The sequence below is a fragment of the Thermobia domestica genome, chromosome 13, assembly GCF_964235325.1.
Source record: "Thermobia domestica chromosome 13, izTheDome1.hap1.1, whole genome shotgun sequence".
In the NCBI taxonomy this organism is placed as follows: Eukaryota; Metazoa; Arthropoda; class Insecta; order Zygentoma; family Lepismatidae; genus Thermobia; species Thermobia domestica.
In genome coordinates, this window is record NC_137466.1 from 1,028,098 (window position 1) to 1,048,433 (window position 20,336).

The following is a 20,336-nucleotide window of genomic DNA, read 5'->3' on the forward strand; positions in this document are numbered from 1 at the left end:
AAAATTTTACTCTGCGTGGGAATGGAACTCACGACCTTTCATGCCGCAGTCCCGTACGCTAACCGCATGGCCCAGAGCTCGACACTGAGAGGCCACATTTTCATAAAGATTTGCCGCCACCATTTTTTATGTGTCGATTCAAGTGCTATCCGTGAAGGCACTGTTTTCAATTTTGGGTCAAATTACTGTTACTTATTCTGAAGAATCCAAATGTGCAACAAAATATGGGGATTTCCATTTAAAATTTTAAAGTTTCCCCGTGTGGGAATGGAGTGTTGCGTTTGGTATCATTGGATAGATTTTTCAAAAGTGTTTAACACGTGTTATTTTGTTTTGCTGATCTGTATATTTCGCGAGATATTGGACCGTTCCGGGACTTTCCCCGCACCCTGTATAAGCTTGTATTTTTAATTAAAACAATTAGTTTAAATCATAATCTGGATTTTTATAAAGTAAATTAAACAATCATATAGAAAATGTATACAGTTTAAAATTGAATTAAATTGCAGTTCCAGAATCTGTAACATTATACATTTCTTATTTATTTACATCGAATGTTAACTTATTGTATAGTTTATAGCATGAGTATCAGCTGATATGTAACACAAAATTATTTATAAATTGAATTTAAATAGGAAATGATATAGTTGCTATAAGAACAAGTTTATAAAAATTAACTGTATAATAATGGTTGTATTTGAAACAGAGTTTGCGTAATGGAGTAAATATTTACACCGCCAGCTTTGCAATACTGTGCGGTTTAAGTTGTCAATCTCATCAATTTTACTTATTTCGCTTGAATGTTTATGGCAGTATGAAACATTCAACAACTGATCTAGTAGTGAAACATTTAATAAGATTACCGCACATTACGGTAGATTCGGAGATCGCTCCCAGCTTTGCAAGCACTTGATAATATTTTATTATTATATTAGATAAAATATTATGTGGAAGAGCTAAATTAAATTAGAAAATGAACTGAAATATTTAACATCTCACTATTACGCCCTTTAGGCGGGACGGTTCTAGATTGCTGGTCCTCACATAGAGGAGAATTTGGATTAGTAACCAGTTTGGTTCTTTTCTTTATCAAATCTCAATACACAATTCATATAGTAATGTCGAGAAAGAGACAGCGAGTGAAGGCAGGTTAACCAGGTTGATTGCTTTCTTTATCACCACTCAATTGGTATACGGATCAGTGTTCTAGAATCCTGCTATTTTAGGCTAAGGGAGAAGATAATTAAAGTAAGAAAAATAATATAAGAATTGGTGGATTGAGAAAGTGGAAGGAAAAGGAAATGCTTTGAGAAAAGTCACAGATATAATGTTGTCCTCCACAAGCTCACTTGGACGGAATAAAACCAGAGATCGCATGCACCAAAGGTAAGCGCTCTACCAGTGAACCATCGCGCCCAATAAATTAAATAAGAAAGATAAGTAGTAGGCATTTTATAATTGAATATTGTATGTAAGAAACTTATTGTCCATAATGATTCTTTCCCTTCAAGCTTTTGTAATTGATGTTGCAAATTGTCCGATGCTTTGCAATGCGGGTCAAAGGAATAAATGCATTTTTTCGGGATAGTATCGTCTGCTCCTTGCTGCTATTGGTGGTATAAAAGTAGTGTTGAGTTGATTTTTAGTTTCTTGTTCCTTTTGTTATGTGAATAAAGACTAGACCAAAATTTTTTACTGGTGTCCATTTCAGGATCACTCGGTAGCATGTTTTTACTGGAGGAATGTTACGTGAATATAGATTACACCAAGTCACAAATATTTTGACAAAGATATACATTTTTATTACACAAATAGGTTCTGCTTTTCCTTTTACTGCAAATGTTTGTTTCTAATAGTGATTTTTATTCTTATTGTATCCGTGAATACACATTCAAGACTTTTTTTAAAAAAATAAATTGTTTAATAAGGCACTGAAAAGTGTTGGATTTTGTAACACTCTAACACTTAAAAACATAATACTGAGTGATCCTAAAATGGACACCAATAATTAATTTTGGTCTAGTCTATATTCACGTAACACTTTCAACAGCGAGGCTATATGAAACGTGGGCTTACTAATTAACGTGGAATAAAAATGAAAAAGTCTAGTGGCTAGCGCGAGTGTTTTTGGTTCTTGTAGTCTCGGGTTCGATTCCCAGTAAGGGTCGATTCAGGTTAAATTTTCAGGGGAGTTTATAGGAAAAACGTTAAAAAATATAAATGCAAAAGTCTGATGCCAGTGTTTTGTAAGCTATTGACAAAATAATAGAAAGACAGGAAAGAAATTATCTTGAGAACTGAAAGTGAACAATGTTTTCGCATTTATGCTTAATTTGCTACTAGCGTGACACATTAAATTGAATATAATATAAATATTAGACACAAAATTCGCTACTTCACGGTTGATAACATGGTAAATGCTTAGGTATTGTTAAACATTAAACGTAAACCTCAATTTTATATATCAATAAATAACTTAAAAAAATAAATAACGAGACAGAACAATACTATTAACCTATATTTGCATAGTACATAAATTAAACACACGTTGTTTATCATAACAAAAAATGGCTGAGCCGTTTGAAATGAATTTTATTAACATAGTTAACACCTACCTCGGACTGGGTTGTTGTCACGCCATCTTTATTGAAATGCGTATCCAAACAGAAGAGAGGGGGTTAAAATGTATGCCAAAAATACAATCTCTCACGTTTGTGAGATGAAATATGATACATAAATTCCTTATTTAAAACGAGTGTGCACGTGTTCGACCGTGTTTAGAAATTTCGGTACTAAATGGAGAAGAGGGGCAATTTGTATCGTTTTTGCTCAATATTTAAGAATGATGACATCGAGATTGTGTCTTGCCTTCACAGCAAAACGGATGAAGCACTTGAAATTATCTTTTAAATATACGGTATTTAGCATTTGGTCCAGTCGGATTCATTAACACATATGTCGTAAGAGGAACAGATGGATATAAACACCTTATTTTAAAATGTGTGAGTCTATCTTCCGTTGTCCTTAAAAATCCACTTTTGAGGGGGAAATGGGGCAAGTTCCAAATAAGGCGGTCAATATGTAAAAGTGATCGTGTTTGTCTGTCCGATCATCACGGGAAATCAAATCAGCCGTTTGAAATAAATATTTGAATACATTTAGTACTTGGAAGAAAATGGTTAGCTGACGTTCACTAGAAACTTGACAAAACTTCGATACAAATTAGAGGATAGTCAGCTATGCCTAAATCTAATATTGTAGGTGAAAGTGAAAACGACGAACGAAGTAACAGCGGATTAAAATTTAGCATTAGAAGTCATTTAAAAACAGAATGTGATGCGCGAAAACGAGAAAAAAAGAAAAGGAAAAACGTAACGTTGTGGACAACACACTGGATGGTGCTTATCGAAAGACCCATAAACGCTATTCATTAGCTCATTCTTCACGGTTTGAATTGCAAGAAATAAAACTATTTGTTCGTGCTAATACGCCTCTCAAAACGAAATGTTATATTTCTGCAAAATTTGTTTTTCTCACATGACTGGATAATTTTTTAAAAAGTTCTATTGTGCTGAAGAAAACAAAACCATATGACAAGCTGTATTTGATCTGAAGACCCCATGATCTTTACTACATGTTATTATTCATTACATCAGCGAGACGTTGCTTGAAAAGACACTGGTACATTGAGTGGTTTGTTCGAGAAAGTTGCTTGTCTCGATTGTGTTTACTCTTTAGGTTTTTCGTAGAATACATGAAAAAAGAAATACATTTTTCGCTTAGATATCCAGGAATCCTGTTTTAACTGATCAGAAAACATCCATCTACTGGTGAAATGATATGGGGTAATGTGTAGCATTTTGTTTTGACGCCATCGATAGCAGCAAGGGGCACATGAATTACATAAAAATGGAGTGTGTTGTTATGAACTACTAATATCTTTTTCAAAAAAATCTACGTGTTACTTCGTAGCTCAAAGGATAAGCGAGAGATTACAATACACAAGTTCGCACGATCGAGTCTTGTCCCCTGCTATTGTGTTTTTTTTTATTTTCATTGTTTAACGGTGAAAGAGGCGTAGATACATTTTCATTGGCATTCAAAAAAAGAATGGAAGGGAATACGTAGCCCTGAAAAGGGCTGTTTATATATAAGTGTCTAATAGGAGTTCCAATGACCTTCTACATCGATGACTGCCTGGAGCCTTCTGGGCATGCTTTCGGTAAGTCTGCGGAGAAAGCGTTCACTACGGGAGACTTCCTCCCAGCTGTTTTCAACGATTTCTCATAGTTGATTTTTTGTGGATGGAGGCGGGTTAGGCCAGTTCTCCTTCATCACCCTTTTGACCTCTGCCCATACTGTCTCAATTATATTCATATCGGTTCCACGCGGTGGCCAATCTAGTACTAGTGATGGGCAGTGGGAATATTCCCGGTGGGAAGGAATTGAAAAATGAGAATATTCCCGGTTTTTTCCCTGGCCTACAAATTCCCGGGAAGGAATTTATTTTCATTTCTTTACTTTATCCTCCAAATTATAAGAACCATATGACTAATTACTTTATTTTAATATATTATGATTTACTTCTAGATTTTAAAGAATTTGGAATTAAAAAAACTTTAAAATTATTTGAAGGTACTTTATATAACTAATAATATGATTTTTTAAGTTCCATTTTCATTTGCACTAAAAAGTAGGGCAATTGTTTAGTATTGGAGGCCAAAACTAGCAAAAAGTAGGATGATCTACGGAAGAAATGAGTTGATAGTGCTGTTCAAGTAGTCAAGAAAGTATCAACCATATTTTTTAAGGCAGTAAGGGATTTATACAAAACGGAAAGGTAAGTGGAAGTAATTTATTAGAGAAAAAAAAGTCAATTGTTGGCAACGAAGATAGAAAACAACGTGCCATGCGGGACTCTAACCCGTCTTCATTCGCTAACGCTCACTCCGCATTGCTGTCTGAATTTAATGTTGGTAACGGAATTTAACGTATGAAACCATAAAACAACCGCATCAAAACAGAATATCGCAAAAAAGTAGGTGCAAAAGCTGGCCCCCAATGCTAAAGAACAGCCAAAATTAGCAAAGTACTATACTAATGCCACATTGACTTGATCCCCAGGCTTCCGTTGCAAGCGCTGCTATCGGCTGAAGGAATTCCACTCGCTTTCTCTCGCTTAGCAACAGCTGATCCCTTATTGGCTCAACAAGTGTGTGTGAGAATGCGAGCTCTAAATCAGCATGCTGCGAGAGCCAATTCTGAACTAACTGACACATATGAACCGGAGACCTGTCGTGCTGAATCTGGATTACTCCATCGGGGTAGATAAAACGCACAGATGGCAACATAACATCCCGAAGGATATGTAAATATTGCTCACCTGTAAAACGCCCCTCTACTCTATGGAGTAATCCAAGACACTGCGATGTCATGAAACCCCAAGCAGATACAGATACGCGTCCACAGTGACGTTTGTGGAAACCGCATCTGGGATCATGCCTGGAGCCTCTCGGACGATACACGACTACTGGGCCATTATTTGAGGAAGAAAATGTGCATTCGTCTGTGAAGACAACATTTCTCCAATCACGGTTCACATTTTCTTCCGCAAATTGAAGCCGTTGTCTTATGTGCTCTTCCGAAAGGAAATCTTTCACCGCAGCACGACGGGCGTGAAGATTAGCTTCCCTACGACGCCGTACAGCAGTATCTCGAGAGCCTGGAAAAGCTTATGCGTGCCGAAGTTGTGTGGCGGTAATGTTGGGATTAAGTCGCGCAGCAGCAACAAGCTGCGCTTCCTGCTCAGGTGTCGTCACACGACGCCTACCACTACCTCGGCGCCGCATAGTTTCTCCAGTCTCTTGAAAACGCTTTATCCACTTCTGTGCTGTTCTTGGTAAAATCCACACCTTTCAGCGGCTTGTGAAGCGCAATAGCCTTCTTCCACTAAAGCAAGAACACGCTCCTTTGTATTCTCAGCCATTTCTGACTTCTACCCTTTTCACGAGTTGCACGTTGAATGAGCACCCCTTTTAGTTGAAGCTAATAAACGACATGCGCAGTTGGTTATTCCAAGAGCTAGTAAGATAGTAGTCCTTATTTGCTAAGAGGCAGAAAACACGTTATTTCGATATATTTTGTTCGACTACAAGGGAGCACTTCACAACTGATTACTGAGTGATAAGATCTGTGGTATTCTGTTCAACTTTCCTTTAGGCAATTTTAAACGTAATAGACAATATTTGTCTGACCTTGTCAGTGCCTGAGGCAGAAGACAAAATCAATGAAAATGTTTTCAACATAACATTTTCGATTTATGTTTATCTCCTATCCGTTTTTGTTACGATTGCCTCCTTTAGAAATATCAGCTCTCCTTTTTTTTGGCCCGTATAAGGAAATGGTATTGCGGTTTTCCAACGTTCAATATTTTTGGCAAAATTAACACTTTTAAATAAAGCTAAACAAGCATATGTTTCACAGACAAAACAATATGTAAAGTTCTACTTACCAGTTAGGCAACACTCCTTCAAAAAATTGCAACTATAGTTTGCATCTCAAGTAATAGGGTAAATGTGCCAGTAGTTGACCATTTAAGGATATTTTCAGCTTTGTTAAAGTATAAAAAATCATTTTTTACTAATAACTTTCACTGCATATGTTATTAGAAAGAACAGTGTTTAAATTTTACGTTTGTGTAGCTCGCATAGGAAATCTTTTATAAATAATTACACAGGAAAAAGAAAATACCGGAAACCCTGAAAAAAACAGTAGTCGGCCTATGAAAACCAAAGGTCAGCCATTACTTTAACCAGTACTCAGCCACACTATAGAATTGACTTTTTTAATGGAATTTTAGGGATCAATTCCTCAGTAGCAAATTAAGGGACAAATATATTGCACTCAGAGTTCCTACAAAGAAAAACTACGTGGAAAACAGGACCGCAACAAGCGGGAGCTAGGGGGCCTGGCCCTCCTAATCTTTTCGTGGCCCGTCCAGACCTCAACACAAAAAACACAATTTAGATATGTGTAAGAGATTTTTAATGACTTCCCCCGCCTAACATATCTATGCCCCCCAAACCTCTGTGGCTAGAAGCAGGCCTGGTGGAAAATATTTTGCGATACAGGGAAAAAGACTTCTTGTATGATATTTACCATAAACTAAGAAAAATGTGCCTCGGCTTAGACTAGCCTATTTAAAACTAATATATAGGCCTATTTATATTTACATTTATATTTACATTGATATTTATATTTAGCTATGACATTAACCCTTTAATATGAAGTTCATTAAGCGCATTCAGGACACATAAGCACTTGTCTAGCAGGTTCCTCGTACGATAATTCACTGAGGCACGTGCATTTTAAGTGGCACCAGTGATCACAAAAGTGACACCTTATATATTTAAGTGTATCGTTCTCAATATCACTTATGAATTCTTCTTCAGGCCTTAGACGGCATTTCAACAACTTCTTGCGTCTCGTCTTTTTAACTACTAGTGCTACTTGGCTTGACAGTCCTTTTCTTTTTGTTTGACTTAAAATTTTTCCTTTCTTTTGTATTCTCTCCCTTTTTCATTTTAGACGTTCCTCTTCTAGTTTTCTTTTCTTTTCATTTTATTCTTTACCATCTGATAATTTCTACATGCTTGGGAGGATACTGTACTAAGAACTTTTTCTCTGGGCACATGTTTGGTAGTTTTGTTTTTGATTGGAGCTAGCCAGAAAAGATGCTAATCAAAGATGATATGGAAGTATCTTACGAAGGTTTTCTTTGAATTTCTTCTGAGATCATATGGAGTTATTGTTAGACATATTTTCCTCACGCTCACAGTGAGTTAGAATGTGAATATTTATGATTATTCTGTATTGTTTCGGCAATCAGGCAACTCTAGGAACAGAGCAGATAAGAACAGATAATATAATAATAATAATAATAATAATAATAATAATAATAATAATAATAATAATAATAGTTGAAGAGCAATTGCAGCCTTGGAATTAAAAACGTGCAGAAACGCGACATTGTGCGGAGTAATTTAAAAAAATAAATCAATTAGATATTGATAACCCTTACTTCCTCATAGCTACATTAGATTAAAAGACTAAGCTATGATCAGGGTCAAGGGCGTCGATCCTGCTAGGGCCGGGGGCCCGGGCCCCCAAAGCTTATGTTGGCCCCCTATTGTATTTATGAATATACAATATTTGGCATAATTTGAATGCAATTTGTCTTAAAATCCTAACCTTCCGCATCCGAATAACCCCCAAGTTTACAGGGAAATCGGCGCCCTTAATTAGGGTAAAATAAATACTCATTACCTGTCCTTTTTAAATTTTAGAGAAATAATTCAGACCAGCCATAAATCCTTAACCTTTTTTCCCTCAGTTCTAGAAAAGTACAAGAATTGAAATTTATTACAACACCAGACTGATATTAAAGTACGGGACAAAAATAAACGACCAACATCGTCATAAGTTTTAATGGCATTTCCGATCGTTTACTTTTGTCCCGTACTTTATAACTGTATTATACTTGTATGATGCAATTAGTGACTTCATAACAGTTACTTTTTCATTAAGTCGTTAGAAAAGTCTTCTACGTATTAGTTAAGTGTCTTAGTTGTATATCATGTGTCATTTAAATTGAATGAATGAAAAGTGGATGACTACTGGAGTATATGTATCCAGTAGTCGTCCGTTGAAAATAATGGGGGGCTGACCATTGGAAATTGAAGTGAAGAGTCATTTCCAATAGTCAGCCCCTAATGGCTGACTACCGGAAAACGTTATCAAAAATGCAACTTGTAGTCAGCCCCCCTTACTTCTACGCAATATCTTGTTTTGTATCATAAACCACGAATTTTTAATAAGCTACGATACATTCATGCATAGAAGAAAGCAATAACTCGTCCTATTTTACAATAATATAATTTTAACTTAACTTTGAGGTAAAGCTTCTTCCTTATTTGTTTTATTAACAAAATGCGCACTTTGCTCACTTGCATCAGCAGACCTCAAATGATAATTTTTCTTTTCTGCCACGAGGAGTCACACCAGGCCAGAACAAATGAGGTTGAATACTGGAGCTCTGATTTAAGTTGTAGTTGATTATTTGTTTGATAACAAGCTACTGTATGTTTATTTAATATGGTTTTTACTGAAAAATGGCTGACTACTGGAGACGGCTGACTTTAGGCACACTTACCCTCCTAACTAACTAACTAATTCTATGGCCTATGGAACCCGGAGGTTCAATGCTGCATTCACAAAAGCTCTCCACTGACTTCTATCCTTAGCTAACTGGATCCAGTTTCTACTTTTTATTCCTATTTCTGCGAGATCCATCTTAATATTGTCCTCTCATCTGCGCCTAGGTCTTCCTAATTATAAGCTCAAGTAATATGTAAAATAATAATAATAACAATAATAATAATAATATCTTAGTATCAAACTTTAAGCGATTTTTATATGATGCATATATTCATGAAAATAGTCACTACTTGTTATGCACTCATTTGGTGTTCCCCTAGGGTTACTAGGGATTGAAATCAGGATCTCTGATTGTGCAGTCCAGTATGCTAACTGTATGACCACAGAGCACGGATCTAACAAAAAACATATTCATAACGTTTTGCTACCCCTCCTTTTCCCGTTTCGATTAAAGTACCATCCGTGAAGGAATTGTTTTCAATTCTGGGTGAAATCAGTCACTTTTTTTTCTGGAGAATCGAAATGTCCAATAAAAAATGGGGGTCCCACTTTAAAATTGTAAAGTTACCCCTACCGCCAAAGGGAATGAAGATAGCGGATTTTGTTTGGTATAATTGAACTATACATATAAAGCAGAAACACATATTCTCATTTTGGGCGTGTGTTTTCATTTTGATATTAACTTAGAAATCTATTTGAACTTTAGTAGTGCTAGCATTTCCATAGCGTCATCTTCGTATACAAACAGATGGTGAATGAAAGTGACAGAGGTTTGAAAGCTGACAGTTTATCTGATTTTGTTTTTATAACCAATTCAAATGTTAAAAATGTAACGTTGTATTTAGAAAAAATAAAATATCCTTATATTGAAAGAAAACCGGACTGGGAACCGAACCGTCAATCATTACTGTAATTTCAAGCAACTCACTAAACCCACTTATTTTCTTCTTAATTTACGTCGCGAAAGGCGGCCCCGAAGTTCACTTACCAAAGTCTACTTTCCCCTTATCAGTAATTTCTGTCTATTTCCTACTCGGTTATACACGTTTTACAATAACCTTGAATGATAGGGACACAAACACAGACACGTCGAGAATATTTAAAATTCCAAAAGTTCTCCCACCGTTAATCAAACCCGGTACCCTGTACATCACACACTCATATGCTAGCCACTAAACCACACAGCTAAGTTATAAAGCCAGCGCGTTTTAATAATTCTACTGGAAATGCACGAGAAATGCACTTGTAATACATTGAGTGATTTATTCGAGAGAGGCAAAGCACTTTACTTTGAATTCATTTCTTGGTTTCGTTTCTACTGTGTTTATTTTTTGTATTTTTCGTACACTACTTAAAAAAGCAAATACATTTTTCGCTACGGTGTCCAGAAATACTACTTTAACTGATCATAAAACAGAAATCTTTCGGTGAAATAATATGGGGTAATGTGTGCTGTTCTAGTTTCATACCGACTTCCTTCGTAGCTAAGCGGTTAGCATACGCACCTTTGACGTAAGAGACCCGGTTCGATTCCCGATGTGAGCTCATGTGGTTCGGATTTCACGCTAATCAGTAGGTAAACGTCTCATATAGCCTCGCTGCTGAAAGAGATGTTAAAATCAACTCAACATTATTTTATACCATCAATTAAAGCAAAAGGTAGACGATACTATCTTGTTGAAAACATGCATTTATTTCTTTTGCACATATTACAAAGCATCGGACTATTTGCGACACTTCAAGAAAAAGATGCTTTATGAATATTAAGTCGCTTCAAGCGTTCAAATCGCTTTGTAAAAATCCAGATTATGAATTGCAATAACTTTCTGCGTTGTAATTAAAATAACAGCATATATTGTTTTCTTTCTCTCTCACATACTTTCTCTCTCTCTCTTTCTTTCTCTATAATACACACCTGGATATTACATTCGGTATCAGAACATGAATAATTTTCATTTTGGGCGTGTGATTTAAGGTTGGTATTCAAATCAGAAAGTTGTTCCCATTATAACAGTGTTAACGTTCCTCATTTTAGCGTCTTCGTATATAAATGATGACAGGGTGAACAAATGTAACAGGCTTTGAAACGTGATAGTTCATCTGATTTTTTTTCAAGCACTTCAGAGCAGAACTTTATATTTAAAGAAATGTTTCCATATGTTGAAAAAAATCAAAACTCCCGGGAGGGAGATTGGAACTGCCGCCCTCCGATGCTAGACTTTCAAGAACACTACTAGACACGCTTGGTCACCAAGACAATTCATGAAAGAACATGTTGTAATAATGCTCATATATCGCTCCAAGCGCACGTTCACACCTGAAGTTTTAAATAGTCATTTTCTCCCTATATCAGTAATTTCAACTGAAGATATTGACTGATTTTGCATATTGGAACTGTGCATGAAGTGTGAATTGCATATTAAACGCAGAAATACGTAGTTGACTGTTCAGTTCATGTTAGTGAGTGTTTCCTAATACCTGTGTCATTTTCCCTCTTTTTTCCCGCGGGATATTCTTCGTGTAATTGTTTGACACACTAAGGTTTCATAACATTAAAGGTTTTTTTGCTTATAATTTTCTTTTTTCTCTAAAATAATAAATAATTATGCATTATTACACTGCTTTGTTGAGGAAAGCACAAAGAAGCGATAATATAGTCAGAAAAGCGAGTTATTAATGAAAATGTGGAAGTTACAGTATATGCGAACAATTTATTGCGGATGAGGATACCATGCAATATTTCTCTTTATTGTATTTTTCAAGCAAGCTTCTGTATTTGTTTGGTGTTTGGTATATGTATCTCGATTTTCACTTCCTTCTTTACTCAATTTTTTTTTTCATGTTTCATGTTTCTGCACTGAACCTTGTATGTTTATTAGACAAAAGCAAACAATTTCTCATTCAGACGAGGAAAGTCAGGCTTTCAAGGAGTTTAACAAAGGATTTACTCAATCCCATTTAGGAAGACATACGTTAACACATGAAAGTGCTGAATATTATACTAATCTAAATAGTAAAAAGGTAGTTTGCGGATATTCAACTTCGACTAGTCAGAGGTTAATACATACTGGTGAAGAATCTCACAAATACCGAGAGTGTGCGAAGGGATTCAATAAACCTACAAATTTGGCCACAGCCATGATCATACATTCAAATAAGAGAAACCAGACATGCGAAGTGTGCCGGAAGAAATTTAGTCCACGTTCCAATTTAGCTAGACATGTTAATACATACAGGTGAAAAGCCTCACAAATGCCAAGAGTGTGGAAGGGGATTTACTCGACCTTCTGATTTAGCTAAGCACCTGTTAATACATACTGGTGTAAAGCCTCACAAATGCCTAGAGTGTGGGCAGCGATTTGGTCAACGTTTCAGTTTAGCTGGACACATGGTAATACATACAGGTGAAAAACCTTACACATGTGAAGTGTGCGGAAAGAAATTTAGGGGACGTTCCGATCTAGTTACTCATTTGTTAAGACATACAGGTGAAATGCCTCATAAATGCCTAGAGTGTGGGAAGGGATTTAGTCGACCTTACGGTTTAGCTAAACACTTGTTAATACATACGGGTGAAAAGCCTCACAAATGCTTAGATTGTGGGCAGGGATTTAGTCAACGTTCCAGTTTAGCAGCACACATGGTAATACATACAGGTGAAAAACTTCACACGTGTGAAGTGTGCGAAAAGAAATTTGGTCGACATTCCTAGTTAGCTACACACATGTTAATACATACAGGGGTAAGGCCTCACAAATGCCAAGAGTGTGGTAAAGAATTTAGACAAAGTTCAACTTTGGTTACGCATATGTTTGCACATACAGGTGCAAGACCTTACACTTGTGAAGTGTGCGGGAAGAAATTTAGTCGACGTTCCTATATAGCTACACACCTGCTAAATCATACAAGTGAAAGGCCTCACAAATGCATAGACTGCGGAAAGGGACTTAGTCGACGTTGCGATTTAGCTAGACACATGCTAATTCATACCGGTGAAAAACCTCATAAATGCCAAGAGTGTGGAATGGGATTTAGTCAACGTTCAACATTATTTACACATTTGTTTCTACATAAAGGTATAAAACCTTACACATGTGAAGTGTGCGGCAAGAAATTTAGTCGACGTTTCTATTTAGCTACACACCTGCTAAAACATACAGCAGGAAGCCCAACAGATATGAAGAGTGTGGTAAGGGATTTAGTCAAAATTTAGCCTCATATGTTTGCACATAGAAGTTTAAAGGCTTATTCATGCCAACAGTGTGTAAACGGATTTATTCGAAGTTCATGTTTATCTATACATATGTTCGTACGTATACCTAAAAGATTTCACACATGAAAAATGTGTGCAAAAGTTTCGTTAACGTGCACATTTAGCTAAACTTGCTCGTACATTAAAGCGACAATCCTAAACATGCCAAGAGTGTGAGAAATATTTTAGTGAAAGTTCAAATGTAGCTGGACGTATATTCGTACATAAAGTTGAAAATCTTGACGCATGCCAAGAATTTGGAACATATTCATCAAGCATTCATATTTTGCTAGAATTATCCTAGTCATACAATCTAAAAACCTTACACATGAAGATATTATGGGAGGGTATTCATGCAAAGTTCAAATTCAGGTAGATATGTTATTACATACTGCTGAAGCACCTCATACACGTCCGGGCTGGGGAAAGGGATGCAATCTTCGTTCAATCTTCACTTTACACATGTTCGTACGATCAGGTGAAAAAGATGTCTGCTGACGGTGTGATAAGAAGTTCAGTTGATATTTGTATTTGAATATACAAATGTTAATACATAGAGATGTAAACCTCAAGTGTCTTAAAGGATTCAACAAAAGATTATACGCAGAAGTTAAAAACCTAACACATTCAAAGTGTGTGAGAAGAAATTTAGTGAACGTTTAATTTTGCCTATTTACATCATAATACATAATGGGAAAATATCTCACATGGCTATTGGATTTCATATGCCGTTTAAATTTGGCTAGACACATGGCAATGAGAACACGTGAAAACCTCGCACATACCGAGAGTACGGGAAGAGATTTAGTCTACGTTCAAGTTTAGCTGGACACTTTAAAACATACAGATGAGAAAATTCATATGTATAGTGACTCTTCAAATGGATTCAGCGAACGTTAAAGTTTCTAAACATATGCTCATACATGAAGGTAAAAGAACTTATTCATGCCAACGGTTTGTGAATGGGATTTAGTAAAAGTTCATACTTGAGTAGCCCCACTCTGCTACATATACGTTAAAAGTATCGAACATACTGCAACTGGGTAGGGATTTGGTAAAGCTTTACATTTGGATACAAATACTACACACACGTGAAAACCTTCACCGCGCGAAGAGTGTGAGAATACATTTCATATTATTTTACATCAGGCAGAACATATGTTAATTAACATAGATGAAAAAATTCACTTACACCAAGTGTGTGAAAAAATTGTCGTGTCTCAATTTTGCCAAATCGCATGTTAACACGTAGGTGAAAAAAGAAATGATATGCAAGGACTGTGGATAGAAATTGAGGGAAAATCTAACTCCTAAAGGGATATTAATACGTGCAGATTAGAGAACACCCAACTGGCATGAGTGTAAGAAAGATTTTATTGAAAGTTTAAATTGGGCAAAACCCATCCCACACGATAGAGACAAGTTCGTGATACGTCCAGATATAGTCCAAAATGTAAGTATACTGTATCTTAAACAGGACATTAAACCTACATCAACAGGACGTTGGTATAGATCTTAATACATGTGCATGGGACGTCCATTACATTTCCATTTGTTGGAGGGTCAGTGGATCAATAATGGACATTGCAGACGTGCATAATATGTTTTGGACGTAAGGAGACAATCCATGCTTCACATATGGTCAACCATATGTGCGTTTATAGAAGTTTACTCGTCTTCCATCTAAAAGTCTATAGACGTAAATATTTTCCCAGAAAACTTTTGTTATACCGTATGGAAATGAAGTTTACGTCCAGTGACAAGCGATTTCCACCTTCACAAAATTGAAATGTCTGTCAGATGAGTGGATGTCAGATAGCATTTTACGAAGATAAGTAAAGCACATCTTCAGTGCTCTATGAAAGAGGACAGACTAGATTCTCTGAGAAACTTGTCAATGAACAGTGAGATTGAAATAATCGTCCAATATTTTGTGAGTCTGCTCGCTAGAACGTCGGCTGATTATTTTGTTGTAAAAATAGTCACAATATCAAGATAGAAATTATAAATAAAGGTTTCCATTAAGGCTCAAGAAATTATAAATAAAGGTTTCCATTAAGGCTCAGGTTTCTGTGAATTCTCATTTTCATCCTGTTATCCTTTTATATCTCTAATTATAAATAAATAAGTTTTTGACTCTTGTGAACATAAAAATGTCGTTTTTAATTTTCACATATATACATGTTTGAATGATATTATAGCTCTAGGTCACGTAAGGGCTTGAACTGATATAAAAGCTTATATTTGATACCAGTTTCATTTGATACCAGTCTAGACCAGTTTCATTTTTGCTCAGATAGATATTTGTCATAACTAGGAATGAAGAGACCTTCATTCACCTTGTGGCGCATTATGATTTGTTCTTTCTTTCAGAGCTTACAGACTTTGATTCAGAATAACTTCGCAAACACCGTAGGTAATTACTATTCTTAGAAATATATTTGTTGAAAATAAAATTTAACTAAATTTTCAGTAAAAAATGGATAACTTTGAGATGTTTCCGGTCAAATTTGAAGTCTTAGTTTGCCATTGTTTTGGCAAGTTTTTAGGTCATACAGATACGAACCCAAGTTATTATATCTTTCGGATTGCCAGTTTTAACTTAAATGAGCTAATTGCTAAGGACGGGATTCCATCTTTCTTCCGCATGTAAATGATTATTGAATAAGATATAAAAAGCTCGTCTAGGAGAAAGAAACGCTTTTTCAGATATCCTGGATGCGGCACAACGTACTCCAGAAGGAGCTACTTGAAACAAGCGGTATATTGCTTCTTAGCATGTGGAAATTAAAAACAAAACTGAATTTGAGAATAGTTTACAGCTTTTTATGGTCTAGATAAGGAGACTCTAGTTAAAGTTTGCATTAATTATTTAAGTTTACGCGTAGCTCTACCGTCTGACTACGGAATTTTATCCGACAACCTTCATTCTCTGTTGGCATCTCCGAGCATAATTTGCAATTATTAAGTATCATTCTGGTTGTAAGGTAAGATCACAGATCTACCTAGGTATAGGAAAACAATTTAATTACTATCTTAGTCTTCAAAGAAATTGAATAATTTCAATCACTTTGCTAAAGTCCTTGACTTTTCCGGTAATTTGGCATGTAAGTAATCAGAAATGAGTTTTTATTGATGCAATAAGAGAAACAAAAATTTTCTATATAAAAGAAATAGCAAATTTTATATTTTATAATGATATATCTGATGATTTAGTAATAATAAAAATGGGTTTCTACAAAATTCCCATATAGGTTGAATATGGAAATCTGAAAACTGTGCAAAGAGCTTTAACAACAACCATATTAAGGTCATATTTGTTAACCATATATACGTGAGTTTCCTTTTGTTTGAGTTTGTATTTGTTTGCAGGTTTCATAAACACTTTCTCCACTGAAACGTGTATATTTATTAGAGAAAGGGAAACATTTTCTCATTCAGATGAGGAATCTCATGCTTTCAAGGAGTTTAACAAAGGATTTACTCAATTCCATTTAGGAAGACACACACGTTAACGCATGAAAGTGTTCAATATTATACTTACCTAAAAAGTATCAGGGTAGTTTTTGGAAATGAAATTTTGACTAGTCATATGTTAATACATACTGGTGCTGAATCTCAGACATACCTTGTGTTTGGAAGGAATTCAATAAACGTACAAGTTTGGCCACTCATATGATCATACATTCAGATAAAAAAAAAAAAAACAAAAAAAAACAGACATGAAAAGTGTCTATGAACATACTTGGTTGGCGTTCGGAAATAGCTACACAAATGATAATACATACGGGTTAAAAGCCTCACAAATGGCAAGAATTTTGACGGTTTTAGTCGGCTCTCAAGAGTGTAAGAAGAATTCACTCAACGTGCATATTTAGCTAAACAGAAGTTAATGCATACAGGTGAAAAACCTTACACTTGTGAAAAGTTCGGGCAGAAATTTACTCCACGTTTCGTTTCAGCTAGATTCATGTTATACATACAGGTGAAGAAACTCACAAAGCCAAGAGTGTGATAAAGGATTTAGTCTAAGTTCAAATTTAGCTACAGTTATGTTTCCACATACAGGTGCAAATCTTACACATGCCAAGAGTATGGGAACATATTTATTCAAAATGCATATTTAGATAAATACATGTTAATGCGTACAGGTGAAAAACTTCTCAGATGGGAATTGTGGAAATAGAAATTTAGTCAACATTCCCATTTAGCTAGACACATGCTAATATATATTGGAGGAAACCTCACAGATGCCAAGAGTGTGGTAAGGGATTTCGTCAACGGAGTTGGCTTGAGCAGTCCTCCTATAAATACTACTTAGTGATGGGTAAATTCCAGGGAAGATATTTTTCTGGAATGTTTCCTGGGAAGATTCCCGAAGATGGGAACTTTCCGGGAATTTATGTACAATCACAAAGAGAATTGAATTCTATTACTACATTTTAAATACGTTTTTATATCACAGTACATTATTACTATTGTCCCCAGAGGAGTCTATAAAATGTATATTCTGAACGATGTTATTTTATTTATATTTTATTATATTTAGAGAGCACGCATAAATGGGTATTTATTTACAACATGTTCTATGAAATTAAATATGTGGGGAAAATGGTATAGCAAGTCCCCATACTTTTAAACAGTTAAACCGTTTAAATTTATATGTAAGTGGGTATTCGAAACTTGGCTCCATTACTGATAATATAAACATATTAAATTTTTAAATGTTATAAACAAATTAGGTTTGGTAACTGCCAGAAAACACATGTCCCAACATTTTGTCAACATTTGCGCATAAATATGCATGTTCATAATATTTGCAAGGTACTTTCCTATCATTATAATTTTCCATGTAACATTGCCACACACGACCTCTCTTCCTGCCCGTTTCTTGAAATTCCATGCGTTAATTAGCATGTAAAAGAAGTGCATGTACTTCTTAAGAAATTCGAGTCAGAAGAGAAGACAGACCGACGTCTATTACTAACGGGTTTACTAATAGTAGTTTATCTCTATTTCTACACAATTGTACATCACTTTACAAAATGGATGTTTCACATCATTTGTAAATTATTACTTTGTTACTTTTGGCTATTGTTTAGTTTTGGAGGGCCAGAACTGGCACCTATTTTTTGCGATATTCTATTCCGATGCGGTTGTTTTCTGGTTTCATATGTCAAATTGTTACCAAAATTAAATTCAGACAGCATTGCCAAGCGAGCGTAAGGAAGTGTAGGCGCGTTAGAGCACCGCAGGGCACGTTGTTATCTATGTTACCAACAATTCACTTTATGTTCTCACATAAATCACATCACCTCACTTTCACGGTTTGTACAAATTCTCTATTGCCCTGAAAAAATTGCGTTTGGTACTTTCTTTATTACTTGAACAGCACTGTGAACTCATTTCTTCCGTGTATCATTATAGTTTGCCCCAATACTATACAATTACACTACTTTTTAGTGTAAATAGAAATTTAACTTAAAAATTCATATTATCATTTATATAAAATACAGTCAAAGAATTTTAAATTTTTTAACCTCCAAATTCTTTAAAACCTAGAAATAAATCATAATACATTATAATAAAGTAATTAGTCATATGATTTTTATAATTAGGAAGATAAAGTAAAGAAATAGAAATAAGTTCCTTCCCGGGAATTTATAGGCCAAAGAAAAACCCGGGAGTAAGCCCATCCCACCGGGAACATTCCCGCTGCCCACCAGTAACTACTACTCTTACCACTTAACTCTTTATTAGAATGAACTGAACGTCTCCTAGCATTTTTTAACATTCTCCATTATGGGGAGGGGTACACTTTCTACATGTGGTAAATAGATAGTGGGTTAGTTTTAAAAAATAATCAAAAACGATCTGTCGAGTTCGATTTCTATTATGGTTCGGATTCCGTACGTTAATCCGTACTTCATGGCGTAAGGGTCGGTGGACCACCAATGAGTAACTAACGATATCTCGCAAAAAATTGGCGGCCCTGCGGCGATGATCCGGGGTGGCCCCTCTTCCGTTTTGAAAATTATACCACCAGCGGCCCACCATGGTAGAGAAGCGACAAAAAGCCAATGAACCACAAAAGTACTCTCCCAAAAAATGTTAAATCGTATATATATCCTTTTTTAACATTAAGGTGAGTCTAGAAAACACTAAACAAGTAGCAAAAATTATCCCGCAGAGGGCTCGAGCCCCCAACCTTATGATTACTGGGAGGATGCACTTTCGACTTCGCCACGGAGACAATGAAGGAAACGTCGCTTGTAAAGGAATAAATCGTTGAGATCCTTATAATTTGGTCAATCAGAGTGTTCTTTTAACCGTGTATAATAGACGATAACTTTGGGATAAGATAAAAATGCGTTCTCTATGTCATTTTATACCAAAATGACGCGTGTCTATTTACTTTATTTCATAGTTCTGTCATACTCATTTTCTAATGATCGACGACAGTTGTAATCTAAATTCATACAATTATTGCACTTATCTCAAGACTTTTCACTTCATCATGTTGAAGCAGAGGTTATTCTTGACCCCCGGAGCTCACTTCAGCAACATTTCCTCAGTAAAAAGTAATATATGATAATAACCGCATGCTTATGAGTAGCGATAGTTCGTGTTAGTCCCTTCGCCATTCTCCGCGACGAATCAAAGGAGGGATGACCAAAACTAAGTCATCGCTGCTACGCAGTGGTAACTTCAACACCCCGACTCTAGATATCTGTTGCGACTCGACGGAACCCTGCCGCCGGTGGGAACCTATTGGCAATCCTTCGACTCGTCTCTATATTGACGATCGACGTTTACCCACAAGTGGGCCACTAGGTGTTGGCGACGTTTACGGCATGGGGTAGGTTCA

The 20,336-nt window shown here is 35.8% G+C and overlaps 1 protein-coding gene across 2 annotated transcripts in view; it reads left to right on the plus strand.

Annotated features, from left to right (window-relative positions):
- LOC145667988 (uncharacterized) overlaps nucleotides 1–17,997 on the plus strand; it is a 57,621-nt gene extending 39,624 nt beyond the window's left edge. For both annotated transcript variants that reach the window (XM_081735430.1, XM_081735429.1), the window contains exon 3: nucleotides 12,096–17,997. In XM_081735430.1, coding sequence (XP_081591556.1) covers nucleotides 12,096–12,456 — 361 coding nt within the window. In that variant the 3' untranslated portion in view covers nucleotides 12,457–17,997. The remainder of the gene's footprint in view (nucleotides 1–12,095) is intronic.
- The last annotated feature ends 2,339 nt before the right edge of the window (nucleotides 17,998–20,336 follow it).